The sequence below is a fragment of the Ahaetulla prasina genome, chromosome 5, assembly GCF_028640845.1.
Source record: "Ahaetulla prasina isolate Xishuangbanna chromosome 5, ASM2864084v1, whole genome shotgun sequence".
Lineage (NCBI taxonomy): Eukaryota > Metazoa > Chordata > Lepidosauria > Squamata > Colubridae > Ahaetulla > Ahaetulla prasina.
The window spans coordinates 93196103-93218881 of record NC_080543.1 but is presented as its reverse complement, the minus strand read 5'-3'; the positions used below and the strand labels follow the sequence as shown (position 1 = coordinate 93218881).

Sequence of the window (22779 nt, the reverse complement as noted above, 5' to 3'; positions counted from 1 at the left end):
CCAGCAGTTTGGGGAGTGGCATCAAGCTGGCCATGCCCACCCAGTCAGCTACATCCACCTGGCCCCCCCAAGATCAACCACACCCCTGATGCAGCCCTCAATGAAATTAAGTTTGACACCCCTGATCTAATGTCTTTAGCTGTTCCTATCAAGATAACATATATTACCCTATATCATGATTTTAAGTGAGATATAATAATGCTGATAATAATATAAAGCAATTCTACAGCATGCTCAACAAAGATAGCTGGATATTTTTCACTCTTACCTAGATTTATTCTCCTCGTAATGAGCGCTAGTCTTAATGTATCTTGCCAGTTCAATCTGCATGTCACCAAACAGTGGAACTACTTGCAGCTGCTATATAAGGGGGAAAAATGTGAATCTTACACATATTTCATGCTCTCATATTTTTCAAATATGCTGCCTATTTACCATTAAAATATATGCAATTATAACAAAGCAATCATAAAATCATGGATCCAAGTAAGATTGTCATTTAAAACAACGTGCTCAAAATTAAATACAATACAATGTACTTTTGATATAATAAATATATTTTCCAAAACATCATAAATAGTGATGCCAGTAAACAATACCCAGTATATCAACACCACTCAACTATTCTAATTAGAAACTCGGGCAAAAACATCCACAGGGCAGAATGCCTCCTGAACAGGTTCTATGCCTGAATTATTATACTTTTCAAGCAGAACAGGTGGGTATATAATCAGAGCTTGGTAAGCTGCCAATGTGTAACCACTCAGGTATCTTAAAAGTATTGTGCTGATTATTTTTGTACAGTACAAAATTATAAGCCTGTTATTTTGTTGCCAAGGATTCAGTCTGTTGCATAAGAAACAAAGATGTTCATAAAAATACATTTCTAGTCATGTTAACAATTCTTCACGAACCTTAAAAAACTTGTCAATCTTTGTGAGATTTATCCTCTTTTTTGCATCTAATTTATAGATGTTACTGACACTGCCATCCATCAGGTATAAACCAAAACCCATCACCTATAAAAAAAGAACATAGGAACATTGTTTGCAGATCAAAAATGCAAGTCTATTTATCTGAAGCATTTTACCTTGCTGTTCAACAACTCTAAGCAGCTCTAAGAAGAGTTTACAAGAATCAATAACAGGACAATTGTTACATGGGAGTTTACAATCAAAGAGATATGGTGTAAAAAAGATCAGAAAAAAGAGGAAAAAATGATTACATCAGAAACAATAAAAGTAGGTAGCTGAATTTCTTTCATATTTAACAAAAATGCTAAAAAAGAGAGTTATTGTTCTCTGGTAAACAATATGCACTGGGATCAATAAAACATGCTAACTAATGTTAGCCTTCTATAATATGCAATTACTGGGTGATATATGCTTTAGAAACTTCTGTGTTAGCTTCTTTATATAGTCTCTACTTGTTCAATTTTAAAGACTACTACCACGATTGAGAATTAAATGCACTGGTATTTTCAAAAATTATTATGTTCATTTTGCTAAAAATCAATGCAACTAATAAATGCTGGATCAATTTGTTCCACTAACCACTGAATCCAAAATATTTACTTCTGCAACTCTTTTACTAGCAATGACCAAATTGCATTGATGTATTCATTCCATTCTGGTCTTTTCATTGGAGGAGAGGGGAGGATAATGGAGGGGAGAGGGGAGAGGGAAAGGAAGAGAGAAAGGTTTGTCTTTTTATGGGGAAGACAATAAAAAAGGAGTAAATATTTAAGAAGAATAATTATTTTGATGTATTAGTATTTCAAGTGAACTCTGCTAGCACCTCACCTCTCACCCTGTTTTTATACAATTTCCAGCAATATAACTTACTTTTAGAAGCATATGTTTCTCATTAGGTGTTAGGTACATTTTGTTTTCATAATAATCTACACATAGATTCACAATATCAGCTAGTAGTTCCTCATAACCAGGAATTACTTCCAGTTGTTGCTGTAAAGACTAGAATAAAGCAAAACATGTGATTTAACATTGTCTTAAATCATACTAAAACAATGTAAAAAGAATCAATGAATACAATTTACTATTATTAAAATAAAACCAGGTATACTTAGAAGTAGCTATATTTTTATTAATTACACAGCAAAAATTGAATTTTGTAAATGTAATGTAAACTTGAATAATGTAATAATGTAAATTCACAGAATAGATTAACAGTTAATTTATGTAATGTTAGTGTTAAATGTAAAACATACTTGAGTAATCTTGTTGTGATTGGCAAGAAACATGGAAAGATTCTGAGATTCTTGGATAGATTGAGGATCAGCCATTTTACGCAAAAATTGGGCAGCCCTTTCAAGGAAAAAAGGGAAAATTAGTTAAATCTACAAAAATAATTCTAACTATACCATTTTATGATTTTCCGGATTCTTCACCAAACTGTTTATATCTATAAGTTAATGTTATTTCACAATCAGTTATATAAATTAAGAAATAGAGGCTATATCTTTAATAAATCAGTAAAAAGGAAAGATTCATAGTAGCTACAGTACCTGTGACTATGTATTCTCTTATCTTCCTAACCTACAGTCCTGAGATTTTCTAGGATTTCCATCTAAATTCTATGTCTTGCCATATACAACATTTTTTAAATCAACCAAGGTTACCATCTGCTCAGGTTCAGTATATGGTACCATGGTACTACTAGTTTATTACATTATAAAATATTATAACTTTAATCGCAGTAAAAAAAATTAAAGGCATTTAATAAAAACTAGTATTCAATTCAGCAACCAAATCTGTATACACTTGATATGCATAATGCAAGCAGAAATGCTTTTCTTTTCACTGAAAAGGTGAACCTTCTTCCTTGGTAGTTGCTAATGCGAGAAGTAGACACTGAAAACACTTCATCTAAGAAAGTCACTGGAATTAGTATATTAGTCCTTAAAAATCATTGCCAAGAAAATGTTCTAATTTTGGGTCTCTCCTCTGCTAACTAGCTAAACAAAGAATAGCCATGTTGCCCGAAATCAATAGTCTTCCTTTCTTAGTTGCTGCTTCTTCATGTTAAGTCCCTATTTAGATACCACATTTTTTGGAGTAAAAGACACAGCTTAGTTTTTGGGGAGGAAAACGGGGGGGGGGGGGAATCTGCCTACCAGGTATTCTTCTGGCTAGTATCCTTAGTTTGGTCATCTTCAACACATTAGTTTGCTGGTTTTTATCCCCTGCTTGGGGATAAAAAAACAGCTTCTAAAGCACAACTGATCTTTGGAGAGAGAAGCAATGAGAAAAGCAGGCAAACCACGGAGATCGCTTCATTCGCTAGCGCCTCGTTAGGGCTGGAAAAAAACTTCACAGCTGAGAGTTGGAGGGAGCAGGCAAAGCAGGGAAGCCTAGCGCCTTGTTAGGGCTGAAAAAAAGCTTCAAAAAAGCTACATTTGGAGAAAAAGATGCACCCAAATTTTCAGCCTCTTTTAGGAGGGAAAAAAGTGTGTCTTGTACTCTGAAAAATACGGTATCTCACATTATTAAGGTAAGAATAGAAGTGGATTTAAAAACATATAACCAAAACAGGCTAAAATGCAAGGTGTCACTCTTAAATTATGTGAACTGTTTTATTATAGGTAGTCCTTGACTTACAACAGTTCATTTAGTGACCATTTGAAGTTAGAATATCATTGAAAAAAGTGACTTATGATCATTTTTCATACTTACAATCATTGCAACATCCTCATGTTCACATGATCAAAATTTAGATGCTTGGCAACTGTCTCAGATTTATACAGTCGCAGTGTCCTGGGATCATGTGATCATCTTTTGTGACCTTCTGACAAGCACAGTCAATGGAAAGCCAGATTCACTTAACAACTGTGTTACTAAATTAACAACTGAAAGTCATTTAACATCTGTGGCAGCAAAGGTTGTAAAATGGGGAAAAATTTATTTAACAACTGTCTCACTTAGCAACAGAAATTTTGAGCTCAATTGTGGTCGTAAGTCGAGGACTACCTATATGATGAAGTTGTACAAGTACAGAAGAAAAGGAATAGTAAAATATGCTTTCAACAACAGATTAAAAACTCCTATGAGATAAGCCTGATATATTTAAGGCTTCAAAGACATTACCATGACTCTTAAAGGAATGGAAATTTAAACTCCTATCTAATATGTAATAAATAAGCAATATGTAATAAATTATCTAATATGTAGTAAAAATAATAGATAAGAAGTGAAAACAGAAGTTTTTCATTTTCAGTTGCCAGCATCAGTATTCTTCATTTCCCAACCCACAAAGGTAACAGCAGATTGTGAATGCAAGAGCAAACAACAGATACTAGAAGAGAGTAGGATTCCTACAAGGAAATCCTGCATATAATGTATTTGTTAAAGAAAAGAAAAGAAAAGAAAAGAAAAGAAAAGAAAAGAAAAGAAAAGAAAAGAAAAGAAAGAAGGAAGGAAGGAAGGAAGGAAGGTTAATGAGCCATTAATTAATAATTATAATTAACATCATAATCAATCACCTGGCCCATTTCTGCCAGGCAAATTTTGGCAACTGTAATCTCAGAAGAGATGGTTTTGTGTAGCTTGTAAAACTCAGAAGCAAGTCCTAATGGATTCAATAAATATTGTGCATTTTACTATACCAAATGAGACCTTGTACATGCCCTTCTTGTGTCGGCAGGAAAAAAAATCATCTTTAGTGAACTGAGAACATGATGAATTGAGTGGCTGGTTTTGTTGAAGGGTACAGTATTGTGGCACAAACCTTCCTACAAATCATAAGTGCCAGCTTTCTGCCATCACGACAGATTTACAGTACTCAGTATTTAGTCTAAGTGAAGGGATAGAAAAAGCAGAACATTTATCTATATGATTCGGAGGTAACAATTTATTAGATCTGTTAGAGCCATGTCTTTAACAAAGGTTTAGCTTTATTAATATTTCAGCTCAAACCTAATTATGAAGTTATTTTGCACAGCTGAAGTATATAAAATGAAACAATTGTATCAAAGTTCTATGTATATCTTTTCAAGAGCACAAAAGTGCCTACAGTTCCTGTCCTATTGTTTCCTTTCATTATATCAAATTAATATAGTTATTGCATACTTTTGCTTATGCTTATATGATGTGTTGTTGTTTTATGTTGATGCTTGGGTATACTGTTGTGACAAAATTAAAAAAAAATGGCATATGACTAAAGCAAACTACTGCCACCTTGTGGTCCAACTGTCCCAGTCTACTTTTATCCTAAATAGTGTTTTTCCCCTAAAGGGAAAATGCTGCAGAGTGAGTCCATTTTAAATATATACTGTGGTTTGCTGGTATCACAGTTTAATAAAATAAAATATACTGCAATGATTTGTATTATTGTTAGAGATAGCAAGCATCTGAAGCAGATTTTAATTATATGTTTTAGTCAAATGAACTATTCATTTGGAAGATGGCCGGAATGTGCTTTTGTTTTACTGAAATGCAATTCCCTCACTGCAGCTGCGAGGCTCAGTTCCCCATTCCCCTGCCTATGGCAACTTGAGAACAGGTCAGGAATGCTTCGCGAGTTGACACAGTCATTCATTTAAATTTTTATGCCGCCCATCTCCCGTATAAGATGATTCTGGGTAGCATATCCATTAGCCCAGATTGATGCCTTATGGAATATTTAGTAAAAGACCTGCTACCAGTTACTGGGAAATTCTAGTTGTTCATGTGCTATTTAGAAAACATATTTAGATTTCCAACATATATTCATTTTACCAATATTAACAAAGTAGACATTGTAAAACATATAAGAGCATTAGAAATATTTAAATTTATGAACTGGTATAGAAAACATGACAATTAGGCTCACCCTGACCTTGCTTGTGTTTTGCAAAACTTTAAAGGCCTGTTTTGCTATTGAACCTGGAGCCCTGATTATATGGGTGAGCCTGTTTCTGGGTTGTATTAACTGAGAAGTTAATTGTAGGTTGTTTGCTGAGCTGCTGTTTATTTATGTTTTTATTAAATTTATAGGGGTTTTTTCTATTTATGCTAACTTTCCAGAGTCAGATATTTGAGATGGATGGCCATATACATTTAATAAATAAAGTAGAATTGCTTGCAAAAAGAACTTATTTTATTAGAAGTCAGCAGGAATGAATACTAAGCGTAGAAAAAAATGACTGTTTATAAAATTTGTAGGTGGTTAATATTGGGATGAAACTAATTTGCTTATTTTTAGTATTATATTCATTATTGTACTTCTGTTACTTTTTTTAAAACCTCTCACCGCTTATAGGCTGAATGGTCATTCTTCACACTGCATTTCATATTTTTCAGCTCATCTAAAACAGCAAACATGTTGATAAATTTTCCAAGAGTGATCAAATAAGCTTCAGATACAAAGTCCTTCCTCCTTTCTGCATGACACAAACGTTTCACCTCTCCACAGAATCTTTCAATGGCATTTCTCTGTGCATAAAAATAAATCCATATTTTAAAAAAACAGCACAAAGGGCAAGCTATTTCCCTCTTAATTGCAGGTACAACATGATGCCAATTGAACCAGACTATATACACAAATTACATTAATCAGATTTTTCCAGGCACATTCAAACACCTACTCTTTGTGAGACGTCTTTATTTAGAACAATATAAAGCATCTAACTTCTATTCAACAGATAAGATAATGGCAGGGACAATACCAAAATAGGAGCATCAAAAAGGGTGGGCAGGGGTTGGACAAGATATCATCTATGCTAGTAATTAATAACTATTTACCTGAAAATACATAAAATTCATCAGCTTGGTGACCTCTGGTTCAAGTACTTCCACAGTTTTTTCATAAATTTCCACTCTGTTAGGCTGCTCATTACATTTTACCTGAGAAGGAAGAAAAGTTAAAGAAATAACATTTCCAATTTTAAATCATGTTCTGCCATATAATATGGTTTCCTTTTTAAACACAACCTTTTATACTTTTTTATTAGTAATAACAGTTTTTACAAATATTTTATTTCATAAATATTTTACCTGAGTGATGGTTTTTAAGATTGATGGATTATATAAATAAAAACTTATTGGGCATATTCTTTCCTTGGAGTCCCAAGGATCTTATATACACTTAAAAACTGACTAATTCTTCTTCTTCTTCTTCTAATTCTTCTTGTGCCATATCCATCATCGGACATTGGCAATCATGTTAGCAATCCTATTTTTATCAACAGCCACACAAAAAAGTGCTGTTGAGTTTTGTCAAACCAGTCCCTAAGATTTTGAAGCCATGATGTTCTTCTTCCGCCTGGGCCTTGTTTGCCTTCAATCTTTCCTTGGAGGATTAAATGAAGTATGCCGTATTTTTCCAAGTATCACATCACATGTCCAAAATATTCTAACTTTCACTTTTTTATGGTTTTGATGATTTCCCTTGGCTTTCCCAGGCGGCTTACTTTCCATGGGGACTTACTAACTGACTAATTACTTTGTTGGAAATAAAAGAAAGCAATATTAATTTCAATGAATTTATTTCTTTTCTCAAGAATGATACTTTTCTGTATCTTTTGGAACTGTCAACAAAGTAGAATGCATTTCATCAAATTCAACAATGTTCAATTTATGTTTTATTTTGTAATGGAAATTCAAGGAATTTCAAAAAATGTTTTAGTCGTTCCTACACAATGTAGGAGCAACGTAGGAGTACGCAGCTGGTCTTTTATGATTCTTACAACAGAAAATGCCATTGTCAAAATGTTAGGCTATATCTTTTTTTCTCTCATTACTAGGTTATAATACTATAAGGAGGAAAAGAGAAATTCACAAAGGTGACTATTTCCATAATAAAAAGAATCAGGCATGCTGATTCAAGTAAAGAGCCCATAAATGAACTTTTCTAGGACTAGAGCAGGACAATATCTCCTATGCAGGTATATGCTTTAAAGAAAAGTTATCTCCAAATGATGAAGAAACAAATATATTTGAAATTTCTTGGACTGCAGCCAAACTGTAGCAGCAGGCAGGCTGCAAATAGACCTAAGTGTTTAGTCTGTTGGATTGGCAAACTGAAGGAAATAAATTGTCTTCTGCTCACTGGGGCTGAAAAGGGAAGATTGAATGATTAAGAAGCACAGTTTCCCAAACCATTTCTTCCCCACATATCAAAGAATCTATAAACTGGGAAAAGAATTGTCAACTGAAGATTAAAAAATAGGGGGAAACACTAAATTTTAAAAGAAGCTTGTGTATACTGCTGCATTAATAGTGTTAATTCTAGTGTTAATTTCTTGGATAAAAGCCTGTGGATAGAAACAATATATAGGTGAGTAAGAAGAGCTCCACCAAATGTTAGCATCTATCTGATCCTGGCTGACTTTGAAGACCTAAGCAGGAAAGAACTGGATTACTACTGGTTTACTACTTGGGTAGAAGCAGCTAGGGCTAGGCAATTCCAGGGTTGTAGGTTAAACTTTTTTGAAAAAATCTAAAAGCCAAAAAGCAGCAATAGCAAACTACTTCCATATTGTTGTGACCATGAGGTCGACACTGCATGAGGAGACTGAAAATGGAGAAATCTGAGGAAGGAATCCCATTTGATATTATTAGAATTCTTCAAATTTAAAAGAGTGTGAGTATATGAATGTGAAAAGTAGCAAAAGAAGAGAGATCATAAAACATGATTTTTCTCTCTTCAGAAAGGTTTTACAAACAGACAAAGAGAGATTAAATTGGGTTGATTTCAAATGTCAGCAAGGATGTTATTATGTGGATTTTGCATTCCAAAAGATTGCAAGACAGTTTTTACTTATCCTTGAACCCAAGATTATTCCACATATTTTCTGTTACTAGAGAAAAATATTGGAAAGGCTCATGCATGTTATCTCTTAGAAACATGAATGATATATTTTTGGCCCTGAAGGCAATAAAGGGCACTTTGGATCTGCCTCGTAAACAAAGAGATGTCTAGTTAGCTGATATTCCCAACATCTGTGCAACTGAGAAGGGGGAGGGTATGGGGAATCTTCTTTTATGTTTATCTAATGCATTTCTAGTTCAGTTCTTTCATCTAAATTCATCTCTAAAATGATTAATAGGTCACTGAAAGCATTTATGTGTGGTAAATATATTATTAAGCTATACAACAATACAACCTATAAGCAAAAAGGTAAGAGACTGACCCATTTATAAAGGATCTCTTACTCTTATGCAACTGCAAGATAGTATTTGTCTATAAGTCTCTATGGGACATTATAGTAATAATCCTAATTACTCTACCTGCGGGATAGCTCTTGAACAGCTTCTCCATGTGTATAGCATAACAGCATATTCTTGACCTTCTTCCAACATTTCATTCTGTAATAAAATCAAAGCTAATATGTAAAGTCTAAAATATAAAGAAATAATCAAGCTAACAAACATGAAAAAAATGAAAATATTTTGCATTAGTTCTCTAAATCTTAAGCACATCAACAAGGAAATGTGCTTCTTAATTAAGTCAGAAGCCCCAATTCTTCCACAAATCTCATTTAAAACCAGATCTATTAAGATAATTATTACTGTTGCAACAATATTGAGCTTCCTGTCAAAAATGAAAAGGGGAAGTTTGTTAGGATGCTGAACTAGTATGTGCCTAAGGCAAAATTATTACTTTAAAGCAAACTGACAGACTTGTCTAGCTGAAGTCTGCTTCCTCTCCTCCGCGTCTGCATTCTGCCTGCATTGCAACATCCAGGGGAGCTGCGTCCAAGAGAACTTGGCAGTGCCCCAGAGCACAAAATCAGTTTTCATTTGTTTGCACAAAGGGGTGTGTGTGTGTGGAGGGCATCCAAGATGCAGACCTGCTAATGCGTGATCTCCAAAGGGCCGGATTGTGGAGTGGTCCAGTCCTCTAAGCCAAAATGGCTGGTTTCCCAACTTTTTTTGAACTTAGCCTAATGTGCGAATAGCTAGACTGGCTGCATATCTGCCTGGCTGCCGTTAGGAAACAGCCATGGCTAACTGTCTGTCCCCAACAGGGCGCTCTCCAGCGGCAAGGAGTGGCTGAGAGGGGCAGGGCCGGGTGAGTGATGTTGAGTTGGCCACACACACCCAATCATATGACCACCCAGCCCCGCCCACCCAGCCTGTCATTAGGGTAGAGAACCAGTTGTTAAAAAATTTGAAGCCCACTACTGCTTAATACCTTATTTATTTCTTTCAAGCTCTACTAGAAGGAAATTCATCATGCTATAAAACATGTCTACTGTTGCTGCTGTAAAGACATTAAAATTGAATAGAAAAATATATTTACCATACTAGAATGAACAGTTGCTTGTTCAATGTATCTTGCAATGCCCGTGACAAATGCATTCCTGTCTTCAAAATTGGTGTTGAAATTTGGCTATATGGAATGAAAAATAATCCAAAACAATGAATAATCATGAAAAAAATGATTCAGCTGTGTTAATCTAGAATATTTTTAAGTACTACATTTTCCAGCAAATATTTATTTTAGCAAGAATCATACCTGATAAAGCAACGATGACGGAGGGGGCTCAATGCATGGTTGTTGATCCGGCAGTGGCAATTCTTCCAGGAGGTCTACATTGGATAAAGCATCCTCCAGTGTAACTTGGGCAGTCATTCTGATTCTATAAAAAAGAAGGCAGATATTTAAAAAATCGTAACAGATTTATTGTGATAAATATGGAAATTGGCAGTCTAAAAAATAGAGTCCCTTTTAACAGAGAAAACTCAACCTGCCTTCATCCCCATTCACTGTTTGAAAATAGTTTCATCACATGTAGGAAGTATTTAATACAAGTATTCACTAATTAAAGGTGACAGTCAATAGTCATATCACGACTATCACATTGAAGAAGAAAAATCATAATGCATAATGCCCAACTTAAAATAACAATATAAATTTCTAAAGCTGTAATAAGTAAATGTACCATGTCTCACATAAATACACTGTGGTTAAACTGTTACAAATTCAGTAAGCAAAAAGCAACCAAACCACATTATACTGCATATTAATGAAATTTGTGAACTACATAGTACAGTAGTTTCCTACTGTATAGGAAAAGTACAAATTTAGGCAGTAGAATGATTACATCATTTTCTCAATTAACAAGCCAATAAACAATCTAATCCTTGGGCTATTTCTATAATTCAAACGTAGAAAAATGCAATAGTCACCTAACAAATCAATAAGATAGGATTCTATTTTTTTCCGCTCAGTTTTTATTTCATTCAAAAGATTAAAATACAAAATACAAAAGAAAGAATTTAACAAAGACAAAACAAAACTAGACAAAAATATTTTAAAATATGAATTAGGACAAAAACATATATTATTCCCTAGTTGAATAATGACAAATCTATTGCAACAATAATAGCTTCTCCCCTTGCAAAACAGCTCTAAAATTTGCAATCCAACTGATCTGCCATACATTACATTTATGAAAGAAAAAAGAGTTAACAGATTAATCAGACAAATTAAAGTTCAAAGCACTCTGTTAACAGTCTGTTAGTGTAATTTAGTTATAGACTACACGATTTCTTATTTATCACAAATCATCCTGATCATTATCTCTGGTAAAACACCTTTGTTTGGTTCTTAATAATGAATCCTTCCTTAGGTTTTTAATTGGTAATTTTCCCAACAATTGCATCCCATTTCTAAAGTTAATAAATTTATGTTGTAAATATCTCTGCCATATCCATTGCTGAATAATAATTCTTGACAGCACAATATTCATCTTGCCAAAAAGTCCAGTCCATCCTTCATCAATTCCATTATCTCAGATTTTTTTATATTCATATTCTTTTAATCTTTTTTGCAAGATTTATATTTTTCAAACCAAATACTTTCTTCTTCACATCTGAGAGTAACAAATCAGGTTCTAATTCACCGATGGCAAATCAAGTCCCACTATTATTTCATGCTTTTGGATATCATCTTGAGTTTGCACAACTGTTATTGCCCCATCACATTTTTTGCTTATATTTTCAAATAAAAGCTGTAAGTTGGAGACCATTCTTTTTTCAATTGATTCCCCCCAAAATGTATCTCCTTTTGGAAGCATGAGAAACACTTTGTTCTCTCTTCAAGGACAAGAGAAATAGATAAATCATAACCCAGCATCCACAGGGAACCCCCCATCCCAGGCTTAAGGAAAGGGGAACTTTCCTATCAAAAATTAAAAGATAAATATCAAGATTCTTCTTCTTTAAAAAAAGCTAGAAAGAGCAAAATTTCTAATGTAATCCTGTGTAAATGTCAGTCCAATTGGATGACTTTTACTGCCATTTTTTTTTCCACCGCTTTTCAACCAGTTTTGGTGGCAAAATCAGCTGTTCATCAGCAGGAGAAAAAGAATCACCTCAGGGAGGACCAATAATCATTTTCTTCTTCGCCTAGACTTTCGGACCGCCACCCACCACCGCAGGGAGACGGAGGCGATGCGTTGGTTCCGTCCCAGGCGCCTGATGGACCCGGAGAGGTTCCGGACGGAGCTTGGGCCGTTCCTGAGGATCTTGCCCACGGCACGACTGAAGAACTAGTTGTGGTCTGGGAACGGGCCGTGGCTGGGGCTTTGGACCGTGTCGTGCCTTTGCGGCCTCTGACCCGGCGTAGATCTCAATTGGCTCCCTGGTTCTCCAAGGAGCTGAGAGAGATGAAACGCCGGAGAAGACGCCTAGAGAGCACTTGGAGGTCTAGCCGTTCCGAGATTGATTGGACACTAGTGAGGTCTTTTACTAAGACCTACCTAGTGGCAATGAGGGAGGCGAAACGTTCGTACGTTTCCACTCTCATTGCATCGGCAGATAACCGCCCGGCCGCCTTGTTTCGGGTGACCCGTTCCCTCCTTCATCAGGAGGGATGGGATGACCCTTTACAAGGACGAGCCGAGGAGTTTAACGGTTATCTATACGATAAAATCGTTCAGCTTCGGGATAGTTTGGACCAAAATTGCGATGATCCAACCGAGATGACGGAGACGCGTCTTGTAGAGGTTATTTGGGATGAGTTTGATTCTGTGGCTCTTGAGGACGTGGACAGGTTGCTGGGGAGGTTGCATGCAACTACATGTTTACTGGACCCGTGTCCTTCCTGGTTAGTGCTGGCTACCTAGGAAGTGACACGAGGCTGGCTCCAGGGGATTATAAATGCTTCTTTGTTGGAAGGGGTTTTCCCCGCCGCCTTGAAAGAGGCGGTGGTGAGACCCCTCCTCAAGAAGCCTTCCCTGGACCCAGCTATTTTAGGGAATTATCATCCAGTCTCCAACCTTCGCTTCGTGGCGAAGGTTGTAGAGAGTGTGGGTTGCATGGCAGCTTCCCCGGTACCTGGATGAAGCTGTCTATCTAGACCCGTTCCAGTCCGGCTTCCGACCCGGTTATAGCACAGAGACGGCTTTGGTCGCGTTGGTAGATGACCTCTGGAGGGCCAGGGATAGGGGTTGCTCTTCTGCCTTGGTCCTATTAGATCTCTCGGCGGCTTTTGATACCATCAACCATGGTATCCTGCTGCGCCGGTTGGAGGGATTGGGAGTGGGAGGCACCGTTTATCGGTGGTTCTCCTCCTATCTCTCTGACCGGTCGCAGACGGTGTTGGCAGGGGGGCAGAGGTCATCCGCGAGGTGCCTTACTTGTGGGGTGCCTCAGGGGTCGATTCTCTCGCCTCTCCTGTTCAACATTTATATGAAGCCGCTGGGGGAGGTCATCAGTGGTTTCGGGGTGAGTTATCATCTGTACGCTGATGATACTCAGCTGTACTTTTCCACCCCGGACCACCCCAACGAAGCTGTCGAAGTGCTATCCCGGTGTTTGGAAGCCGTACGGGTCTGGATGGGGAGAAACAGACTCAAGCTCAATCCCTCCAAGACGGAGTGGCTGTGGATGCCGGCACCCCGGTACAGTCAGCTGCACCCACAGCTGACTATTGGGGGCGAGTTATTGGCCCCAAAGGAGGTGGTACGCAACTTGGGCGTCCTCCTGGATGGACAGCTGTCCTTTGATGAACACCTGGCGACCGTCTCCAGGAGGGCCTTTTACCAAGTCCGCTTGGTTCGCCAGTTGCGTCCCTTCCTTCACCGGGATGCCTTATGCACGGTCACTCACGCTCTGGTTACGTCTCGGTTGGATTATTGCAATGCTCTCTACATGGGGCTGCCATTGAGGTGCACCCGGAGACTGCAGTTAGTCCAGAATGCGGCTGCGCGAGTAGTAATGGGAGCCACTCGTGGCTCCCATGTAACATCGCTACTACGCAGTTTGCACTGGCTTCCTGTGGTCTTTCGGGTGCGCTTCAAGATTTTGGTCACCACCTTTAAAGCGCTCCATGGCTTGGGACCCGGGTACTTACGAGACCGCCTGCTGTTACCTTATGCCTCCCACCGACCCGTACGCTCCCACAGAGAGGGTCTTCTCAGGGTGCCGTCCGCCAAACAATGTCGGCTGGCGGCCCCCAGGAGCAGGGCCTTCTCTGTTGGAGCCCCGACGCTCTGGAATGAACTTCCCCCTGGCTTACGCCAAGTACCTGATCTTCGGACCTTTCGCCGTGAGCTGAAAACACATCTATTTATTCAAGCGGGACTGGCATAATAGTGTTATTAATTTTAAATTGGGCTTTTATTGCCTTAGGGTTTTTTAAATTTTTAAATTTTAATATTGCCCTTTTGTAATTTGCTTAGTTTTAAATCTTGGTTTTAAATTGTATGTATATCAACTTTTTATCTTTGGCTATACACCGCCCTGAGTCCTTCGGGAGAAGGGCGGTATAAAAATTTAATAAATAATAATAATAATAAGATTCTATTTAATTGGAAAACAACCAGCAAGATTCTATTTAATTGGGAAAGCTTTCAGTTGCTTTGACATTCCTTGTAGCCTTTAGAAATAAACACTACAAATGTGTTCAAAATACAATTGTCCTTGAACTTTTTATACAGGTAAAATTATATAAATAAAAATTGTGATTAGAGATCACAATTGGGACCAGCAACCTAGTCGTTAAGTGAAGAAACTAAATAAACCTGCAACTGTGCTTATGATCTCACTTCAGCTTTCTTTGCTTTACAGACCTGTGAAGGTCATGAATATGAGGATTGCCTGTGCAGTACAAGTTACTTTTTCATCACTGTTGTAACTGCAAACCAGTTGCTAAATGGGGCTATTGCTAAACGAGATCTACCTGTATTTCCTGTAGTTGAAAAATGGGAAAATGCAAGCCAATTAATATATTCCCTTGAGAACTGAGAAACCAAACTGAATATGAATATTTATAAGTACCTTCAGAATAAAGTGTATCTTTCAAGTTCTAACGCCAGTTCAAATCTCTGCTATTCTTCAAGATATATAAGAAACAGTATATTATATAAATGAAGACTAATATAAGCAACATTCAGAGAACATGTTAACCTCAATATATGTAAAGCTAATTTGTGATTCAACCTAAACCTTGACTCAATTGTGATTAAAATGGATCATTTAACTTGATTTACCTTGGCACATTAAATGGTCAATCTACAAAACAGAGTTATTTCTTCTCCTGATTTTGTTTAATACTCCACTCCCTTCTTAGGATTGAGTACAAAAACTCCAGCCAAAATATTTTTCAAGCAAATTACTGTACAACATTTGTTAAAGACAAAGACAAATTAATAAACAAAAAGCAAAGACACTAATTGACAGCCAACATAAGTAGTTCCCTACAAACTGAGCATTTGCTCTCTGGATTCTCCAATACTGAATCCAAGGCTATGCAAAACTCTTCATTCTGAAACATTTAAAGTAAATAATATTATAAAGCAGTGTTGTAAATGTAAATCTGGATGTAGTGCACATTTTGGAAGATTTGACATTTTCTTTCGGAGCTGTTGTGAATAGGCATGTGGAGGCAAAATGCCTCCAAAATGCTGCAAAGAGTGCACATCAAACTCAAAATGTAAGTTTTATACTTTTGATTTGGATGTTTTATAAGAGTTTCTTAGTATGAATAATAAAATTGCAATTATTTCATGTCCATGTTGTTCTGCAAAACTGCTATCAATTGTCTCAGTTAGTTTTAGCCACATGAATTTTATATAAAAAGGAACATTTGAGAGTTTTCTTTAAGAGATCAGCATTTGCTCTTAAGTTCCCTATTTTTGGTATAAGGAAGCAAGAACAACCAGTATCTGACAAAAATAGTCAAGAAAAAAAGCACAAATGCTTTAATTCAAAAGAAGGTGGGATTCAGCCAGTTCGGATCGGTTCAGGTGAACTGGTTATGATTTTGCGCAGTAAAACAGTAAAATTGACCACCGGCTGGACCCACCCACCCTGCCCCGCCCTATATATTATCTTTCCTCCACCACACAGTCCAGCTAATCTCTGTACCTGGCCTCCATGCCTCGCCCGCTCTGCTCACCAAATGTAAACATGCTGCCCACTTGCCCTTCGCCTTGGGTTGGGGCCCAGGGACACGCCATTCCCCAGCTCCGGCCTTGCCCCGGAGCTTCCACCTGCTTGCCGCCCACCTCAGCCGGGTCGGGGAATGTGCCATTCCCCAGCTCCAGCCTTGCCCCGGGTCTCTGCCTGCATGCCACCGCCCCACTCTGGCCTCAAACTACTGGATGGTTCTTCTTAGCTGGCTGCAGCGGAAATCTTGCAGCCATCCCTTGCCGAGGCTCGGTCGCTCACGGAGACGCTCCATGTGGTCTCCGGGTCAGCAGCTGCTTCTCTCCGCTGCTGCTCTTACTGGGAGAGACAGTGTCTCTTGTGAATTTAACAGCTATGAGCCGCCGCTTTCCTCAAAGTCCCATCCGGAAAGTGCGCAGCACAGAGAAGCAGCAGCCATGTTGAATGCTGTTTCTCTGTGCCACAGCGCTTTCTGGATGGGACTTAAGAGGAAAGCGGCGGCTCACAGCTGTTAAATTGCACAAGAGACGATCTCTCTCCCAGCAAGAGCAGCAGCGGAGAGAAGCAGTCGCTGCTCAAGAGAGCAGAGATGGAAAGAAGCAGGCCCTGAAGGGCTGCTCGGTCGCACACTTTCAGCAAATCAGTTGTTAAATGGTTGAATCCCACCACTGAGGTAGCGTAGTAACACATAGCTCAGTATTGTTTATTTTCAATTGTTTGAAATGAGTGGCCTTTTTATTATTATAAATTGCACTGGCATCAGGTAACAAAAACTGTCCCCTTAAAGATGACACCTACATCAATTCAAAGATTTTTCATAGATGCGCAATAGTTGGGGAGGCAGAGGAAGTATGCAGGCTGAAGCTGGAGGAAGCTCAAATGAAGTCTCAAGGGAGTTTCTTCTTAATGCAGATCAAGACTGTCCTCTGCCTCACTTGTCAGCCAAGCTATTTTGCAGACAGACTTATTGGTGCACCAGGAGGCCCATATTCAAAAACAGGTCAAGTGACACATCAACAGTTTCAGTGGATGAACTACAAGAAACTTTGAGCCATTCATTTCTGATTCACTGGTTGCATTTAGTCACTTACACTACAAGACAAAACTGGTAAGATATTTGTCAATTTCACACCAGCTCCCAAAAAAACCATACATAAGTCAGATCTCAAAATGTTTACAAGCAAGCAAAACCACTCCTTCTTTCTAAAAATATAGTTTCTAATCCAGTCATCACATTGATACAAACATTTGTACCCTAATTTGGTTATAACTAAAACTTGTATCAGATACACATCAGTTGCTGAAATTATTCTATAATGGGTTCTTTCACTTTTCTATAGTAAACCTATTTATCATAAACCTGGTGCCTGTTTATTTATTTCTAGATCAGCTTGCAAGAAGCCTGACACCAAATCTCTTAATGCAGCAATAAAATGCAATGCTGACAACAAATGGTCCCCAGCACTCACAAGTATGTTACGGGAGTGGCCCCCCAGCCTTTTGTGCACCAGGGACTGGTTCCATGGAGAGAGGTTTTCTGTGGACCAGAGGGGGCATGGTTGTGTATGCTGTCTGCATCCCGGGGATGGATCTGTGCTTGTTTGCATGGACTGGTTTCTGGCATACCTTGGACCGGTGCCAGTCCACAGACTGGGAGTTGGGGACCCCTGTGCTATGGAATATACAAAGCATCCCACCTCAATAGTAGTAAGTAGGACACATGACACCCTTATCAGCAGGAAGAACTGAAAACCTGTAATGTAGTCATTTGGAATAGAACCAGCAAAACATTTCTGGCAAAACTTGCCTCTTTCCCAGTTTAAACCAATTACCTGTGAGGAAAGGGTATATATAATAGAATACAAGAAATATATATATATTTCTTCAAAAGAAGAAAACATGTATTTAAAAACAGGTCTAACACTCTTCCAAAAGAATGCTAGACCTAGGTATTTAAGAAACAATGCATAGAGCATTGTGACATGCCTGAATAGGCACCTCTGTGGAAGTTAGGAACCTAACTTCTCCTGCAGCCTAAATCAAAATATCCATGGAAAGTAACCAGGAACAGAGGAAAGGGAGTGTTCCAGCAACAACTAAAAGTATCCAGTAGGAGTTTGGTGGATCCCAGCCAAACATCATCAGGAGACATTCATTGTTCATATAGCAAGACTGGTTGGGAGAATAGGAACAACACAAATAGTAATTTGAAACAGCTAAAGAAAAATGAGGACATGGGACATGTCATCTAAAACCAGTTAAGGAGCTATCTGCTGGAGAGTTATGATCGATCTATCAGAATTGGGCTGGAAGGAACCTTGGAGGTCTTCTAATCCAGCCCCCTGCAAAAGCAGAAGACCCTATACGATGTCAGACAAGTGACTGTCCAATGTCCTTTAAAAACCTCCAGTGATGAAGCAACTTCTGACGGCAAGCTGTTCCACTGGGTAATTGTCCTCACTTTTAGGAAGTTTCTCCTTAATTCCAAGTTAATTAGTTTCCACCCATTGTTTCTTGTCCTTCCCTCTGTTGCTTTGGAAAATAAACTGACCCCCTCCTTTTTGTGGCAGCCTCTACCCTTCAGCTGCAGAAGAATTAGGAGGAAAAATAATGTGAGATTTTAAAAATGTAGAAATGTAATCATTTTATATAATTGTGCCCAGTTTTTAGAAACCAAAGCCATTCCTCCTTGGTTGGATACAAGTGAATACAAGTAGGGGAAAACAGCAAAAGTAAGACAATGATTAAAATGTTTCCCTGTGCAATGCTGATTTTCTACTTGTATTCAGACTTTTCTTTTCACTTATTTTGTCTGATTTGCTTATCAGAGGAGCACTAAAAAAATAAGGTTACCTATCTACTGTTCACTAGTACCTGCCACTGTATTCTTATATATAAACCACATCTCAACTGTGCTGGTACAATGTAGTTTAGACTTTTAGAGATACCTTCAAACTTACGGAACAAAATTAAACTTCTAATAGTACTCCATCTATTCTGTTATGTAGTGTATATATTACTAAAATTCTCCTGTCTGTATGTTTATAATTTTCAATTGGGCAAAATGGTGTATAACCGAGCAAAAAAATTTAGCCCACCACAAATGGGCTAACTTAAGGAATGTATCCAAATTCAGGACACATTATTCAAATTGGATTGAAATTTCAAAGATCTTCACATCATTTATATTGTCAAAGTTGTGGTCAATTCAGCACTTCTACAGTCAGCCATGGTCACAGATCATAATTTCCACTGTTTCTTGCTTTCTACAAGCAAAGTCAATAGGAAAGCCAGTAGGAAGTCAAAAATTGCTCCCACTGAGTTTCCGGGTGGCGCCACCCTCCTCGTTGGGTGCTAATTTATGGCACTCCGCATTGAATATGGTAGAAGCCGGATTTAACAACTGATCCCGGCTTCATTTCTCTCTCTGGTTGAAAGAGAGAGACAGAGCAAGGGGGAGGATTTGGGTAGATTCTCCTAGGGGCTTTGTTTTTGTAATACAAAGCCCTGAACGGTCGAATCCCCTTATTTACCCCTCCCCCACCTCCAGTATTCTCTGCGCTCCTGAAAAAGCAGGAAAAGAGGAGGGTGTCCACTTCTGCTAACAATTGATTTCTTTTGTGGATAAAAGCAGGCGGAAGAGTGTGAGGAACAATTATTGGTTTGCAAGTATTTTTGATTTTCTGACTTCCTCCCCCCCTTCAGTTTCGTTTTAGAGAAACTGAAAGCAGAGCGATACATCAAAGGGAGCTTTGCTGTTGAATCGAAACTGAATGGAGATTTTATCTTATTGTGTTTGACTGTGGACTGTTGGATTATATTACGCTGTTTAAGTACGCTTACAAGGATTCTCAGCAGGAATTTTGTTATGGAGGTTCTTTCAGAAGAATGGGTTCGGGACGTTATACAGGACTACACAGAAAGAATGTATTTAATTATTCAAAAATACAAATTGATAAAAAATGGGGACGTTTTGGATGAGAGTTTGGAGCAAATTAACCAGTGCAATTATTCGGAAAATGGAATGGAGGATATACAAATAAAAGTGGATAAATATGAAGATTTGATCGTGAAGAAACAAGGTGATCTAAAGAAGTTTTCTTTAAATAGTTTGGATGAGTTGCCTGAATTTGTGCTACAGGAGATTGTCCTCAAATGGAAAAGACTCACAAGCTTAATGTTTCCCAAGAGTTCTCTTTTGGACTGATGGAATATACGGCAGTAATTTTTGGATTTCTGGACATAAGGAATTACTAGGAAATATTGTGATTGACTTTTAAAAGGAGCAACGAAGGAAAGACAGAGATTAATGCACCAAAAAATGGCAAGAGACAAAAGTATTATTTTTGAAACAAGGTTTTTAAAATATTAATAGACAAAATATTAGTGTCCCGAAAGGCAATTTGTGATTATAAAAGACTAGATATTTGGATATACTGGACTTTGATGAGGAAGGACTAAAGTTGAATAGATATTGTAATTAATTAAATAATATTGTAATTTTCTATTGAAATTTTATAAATTTTATAATCTGTTGTATTGAATTTTAAATAGAATATTCTTGAAAGATCTTATGTAAGAAGGACTTGGGGGAAATTATATGGTTATATGGTTATAGAAGTTATAAGGAGATATTCTCTGAACTGGATTGGATTTTTATGCTTTAGCTGGTTTTAAATATTTTAGGAATAATTTGTTTTACTGATTTATATATTTTATTACTGTTTATTGTTAATTTTTTGAAGGATTTGGTTATGTAAGGAGGAAGTCAGAGTTAGAGAGGGAGAATTGGTATAATAGTTTTGGGGAAAAATTTTTTTTTAGCATATGTTTGTTTTATTTTTAACTATACCTTGTGTTTCTTCCGGGAAGCCAGGGGGGAGGGGGGAGGGGGTTTGTGAAGGGAGAGGGGTTGGTGGGAAAGGGGGAAAAAAATTTTTTGTAAAACTTTTTGAATAAAAAAAAAAAAAAAAAAATTGCTCCCACTGCCACTGCTTTTTTTGCTACACAACCTAGTTTGTCTAGTTTGATGCCAGGTTAGTGTACTTTAGTTCTTCATTCGGTCTTCAGCTAATATTTTAAGAAACACCTATACCATGTCTCTGCTGCATCTGAAGCACAATATAAATAAACCCTTTCCATTTGATGAGTAGGCTTTAAATTAGTACTCTTTTAAATAAATCCACAACATTTTATGCAGTTCAAAAAAAATGTACAAAATTTCACACTGTTCAAATCAAGATACACAGTATTTTAGTTACAGTATTTTAGCAGGCCATGATGAAGCATTGGGAAGTATCAAGATAAATGCTGGACTTTTTTTTTAGTTAACCTGATTAAACATGACTGCTACTTACATATTAATGTATACTTTATCACACCTTAACACGACTGTTAAATATAATTATACCAGAACCAAAGCTGTTATTCAAGCACTTCAACAGGATGAAAGAGAGCTTGTCATCCAATCTGAAAGCAGAAAGAGTAGATATTAGTTGCAAATGACAAGTCTAAAGGAAGCCAATTCTGGAAGTAATCCAGAAAACCCTTTCCATCTATAAAAAAAGTATCTATAGTTGGGAGAATTTTCAAGGAGGGAAAGCAGAAGACCATCTTAGAGCTCAATCCAACAGGCTGTTTCTTCCCTGTTAACAGCAACTGATATATGAGAAGAGAAAAAGCAACTTCAAAGACTGTTCCAACTACACACTACACATTTTCTTCCACAGAGCTATCTGCCATACTATGTTCTGGGGGAAGGTTTTTGATCATTTGTAAATATACAGACACTTTTTTACTGCCTAATCTTCCATAATCAGGTTGTCAGCGTTCCAGAAAACCCCTCCTGCAGAAAAGATTCCGAAGCCAACATCTTCCAAAGTTCTTTTACTAGCATAGGTAAACTGGCACAGTTGAAAACCGAAACTGGGGATTCTGGTTCCTCCCTCAATACAAACCCCAAAATCTCCACCCTCATGACCCATCTGCCGGTCACATGCTCCAATCCTCAACCATCCCGTGTTAAAGCATCACTCCAGCCACTCCTTCTTCAGATGTGAACCTAGCCTGACCTTGACCGGCAGGAAGAATGTTGTTTTGTCTAATCATCCCTTGTACTACCACCCTCCTCCCCTCCTTTCCCACAGAGGAGAAAGTGGCAGCATGTGGAAGCCTTCGGCCTAATATGGCTTCCAAAGCTGACACAGGTAAACCGTTCTTCTGAATAAATATGCTTTAATTTTTTCTTTAATCAGGTAAAACTTTCTTCTGCCAAAATAAAATAAATCCATATTAAGTGAATGAGTGACTTTGGAGCAGTCCTTCTCTCAACCCAACAACATTACAAAGCTATTGGGGTAGAGGGAAGGGAATGGAGAAGTACACTATGTACAATGCCTTGAGTGTCTAGAGGAAAATGAAACATAAATATTTAGAAACAAAATCT

General features: G+C 37.7%; 1 protein-coding gene across 4 annotated transcripts in view; it reads right to left on the bottom strand.

The window, feature by feature from the left end:
- The window catches only part of CYFIP1 (cytoplasmic FMR1 interacting protein 1), a 61763-nt gene that overhangs the window by 36639 nt on the left and 2345 nt on the right, over positions 1 to 22779 (bottom strand). For 3 of the 4 annotated variants that reach the window (XR_009155319.1, XM_058184931.1, XM_058184929.1), the window contains exons 2-10: positions 10456 to 10579; positions 10240 to 10329; positions 9225 to 9302; positions 6738 to 6839; positions 6247 to 6428; positions 2228 to 2324; positions 1845 to 1973; positions 915 to 1019; positions 269 to 360 (exon numbers count right to left, since the gene is read on the bottom strand). Coding sequence is in view for 3 of the 4 variants with exons in the window: in XM_058184931.1 (XP_058040914.1) it covers positions 269 to 360; positions 915 to 1019; positions 1845 to 1973; positions 2228 to 2324; positions 6247 to 6428; positions 6738 to 6839; positions 9225 to 9302; positions 10240 to 10329; positions 10456 to 10572 (992 nt within the window). In the remaining variant the exon portion in view is untranslated. Of the gene's footprint in view, positions 1 to 268; positions 361 to 914; positions 1020 to 1844; positions 1974 to 2227; positions 2325 to 6246; positions 6429 to 6737; positions 6840 to 9224; positions 9303 to 10239; positions 10330 to 10455; positions 10580 to 21691; positions 21804 to 22779 lie in introns of all 4 variants that reach the window. The other variant, XM_058184930.1, reaches the window with a different exon arrangement.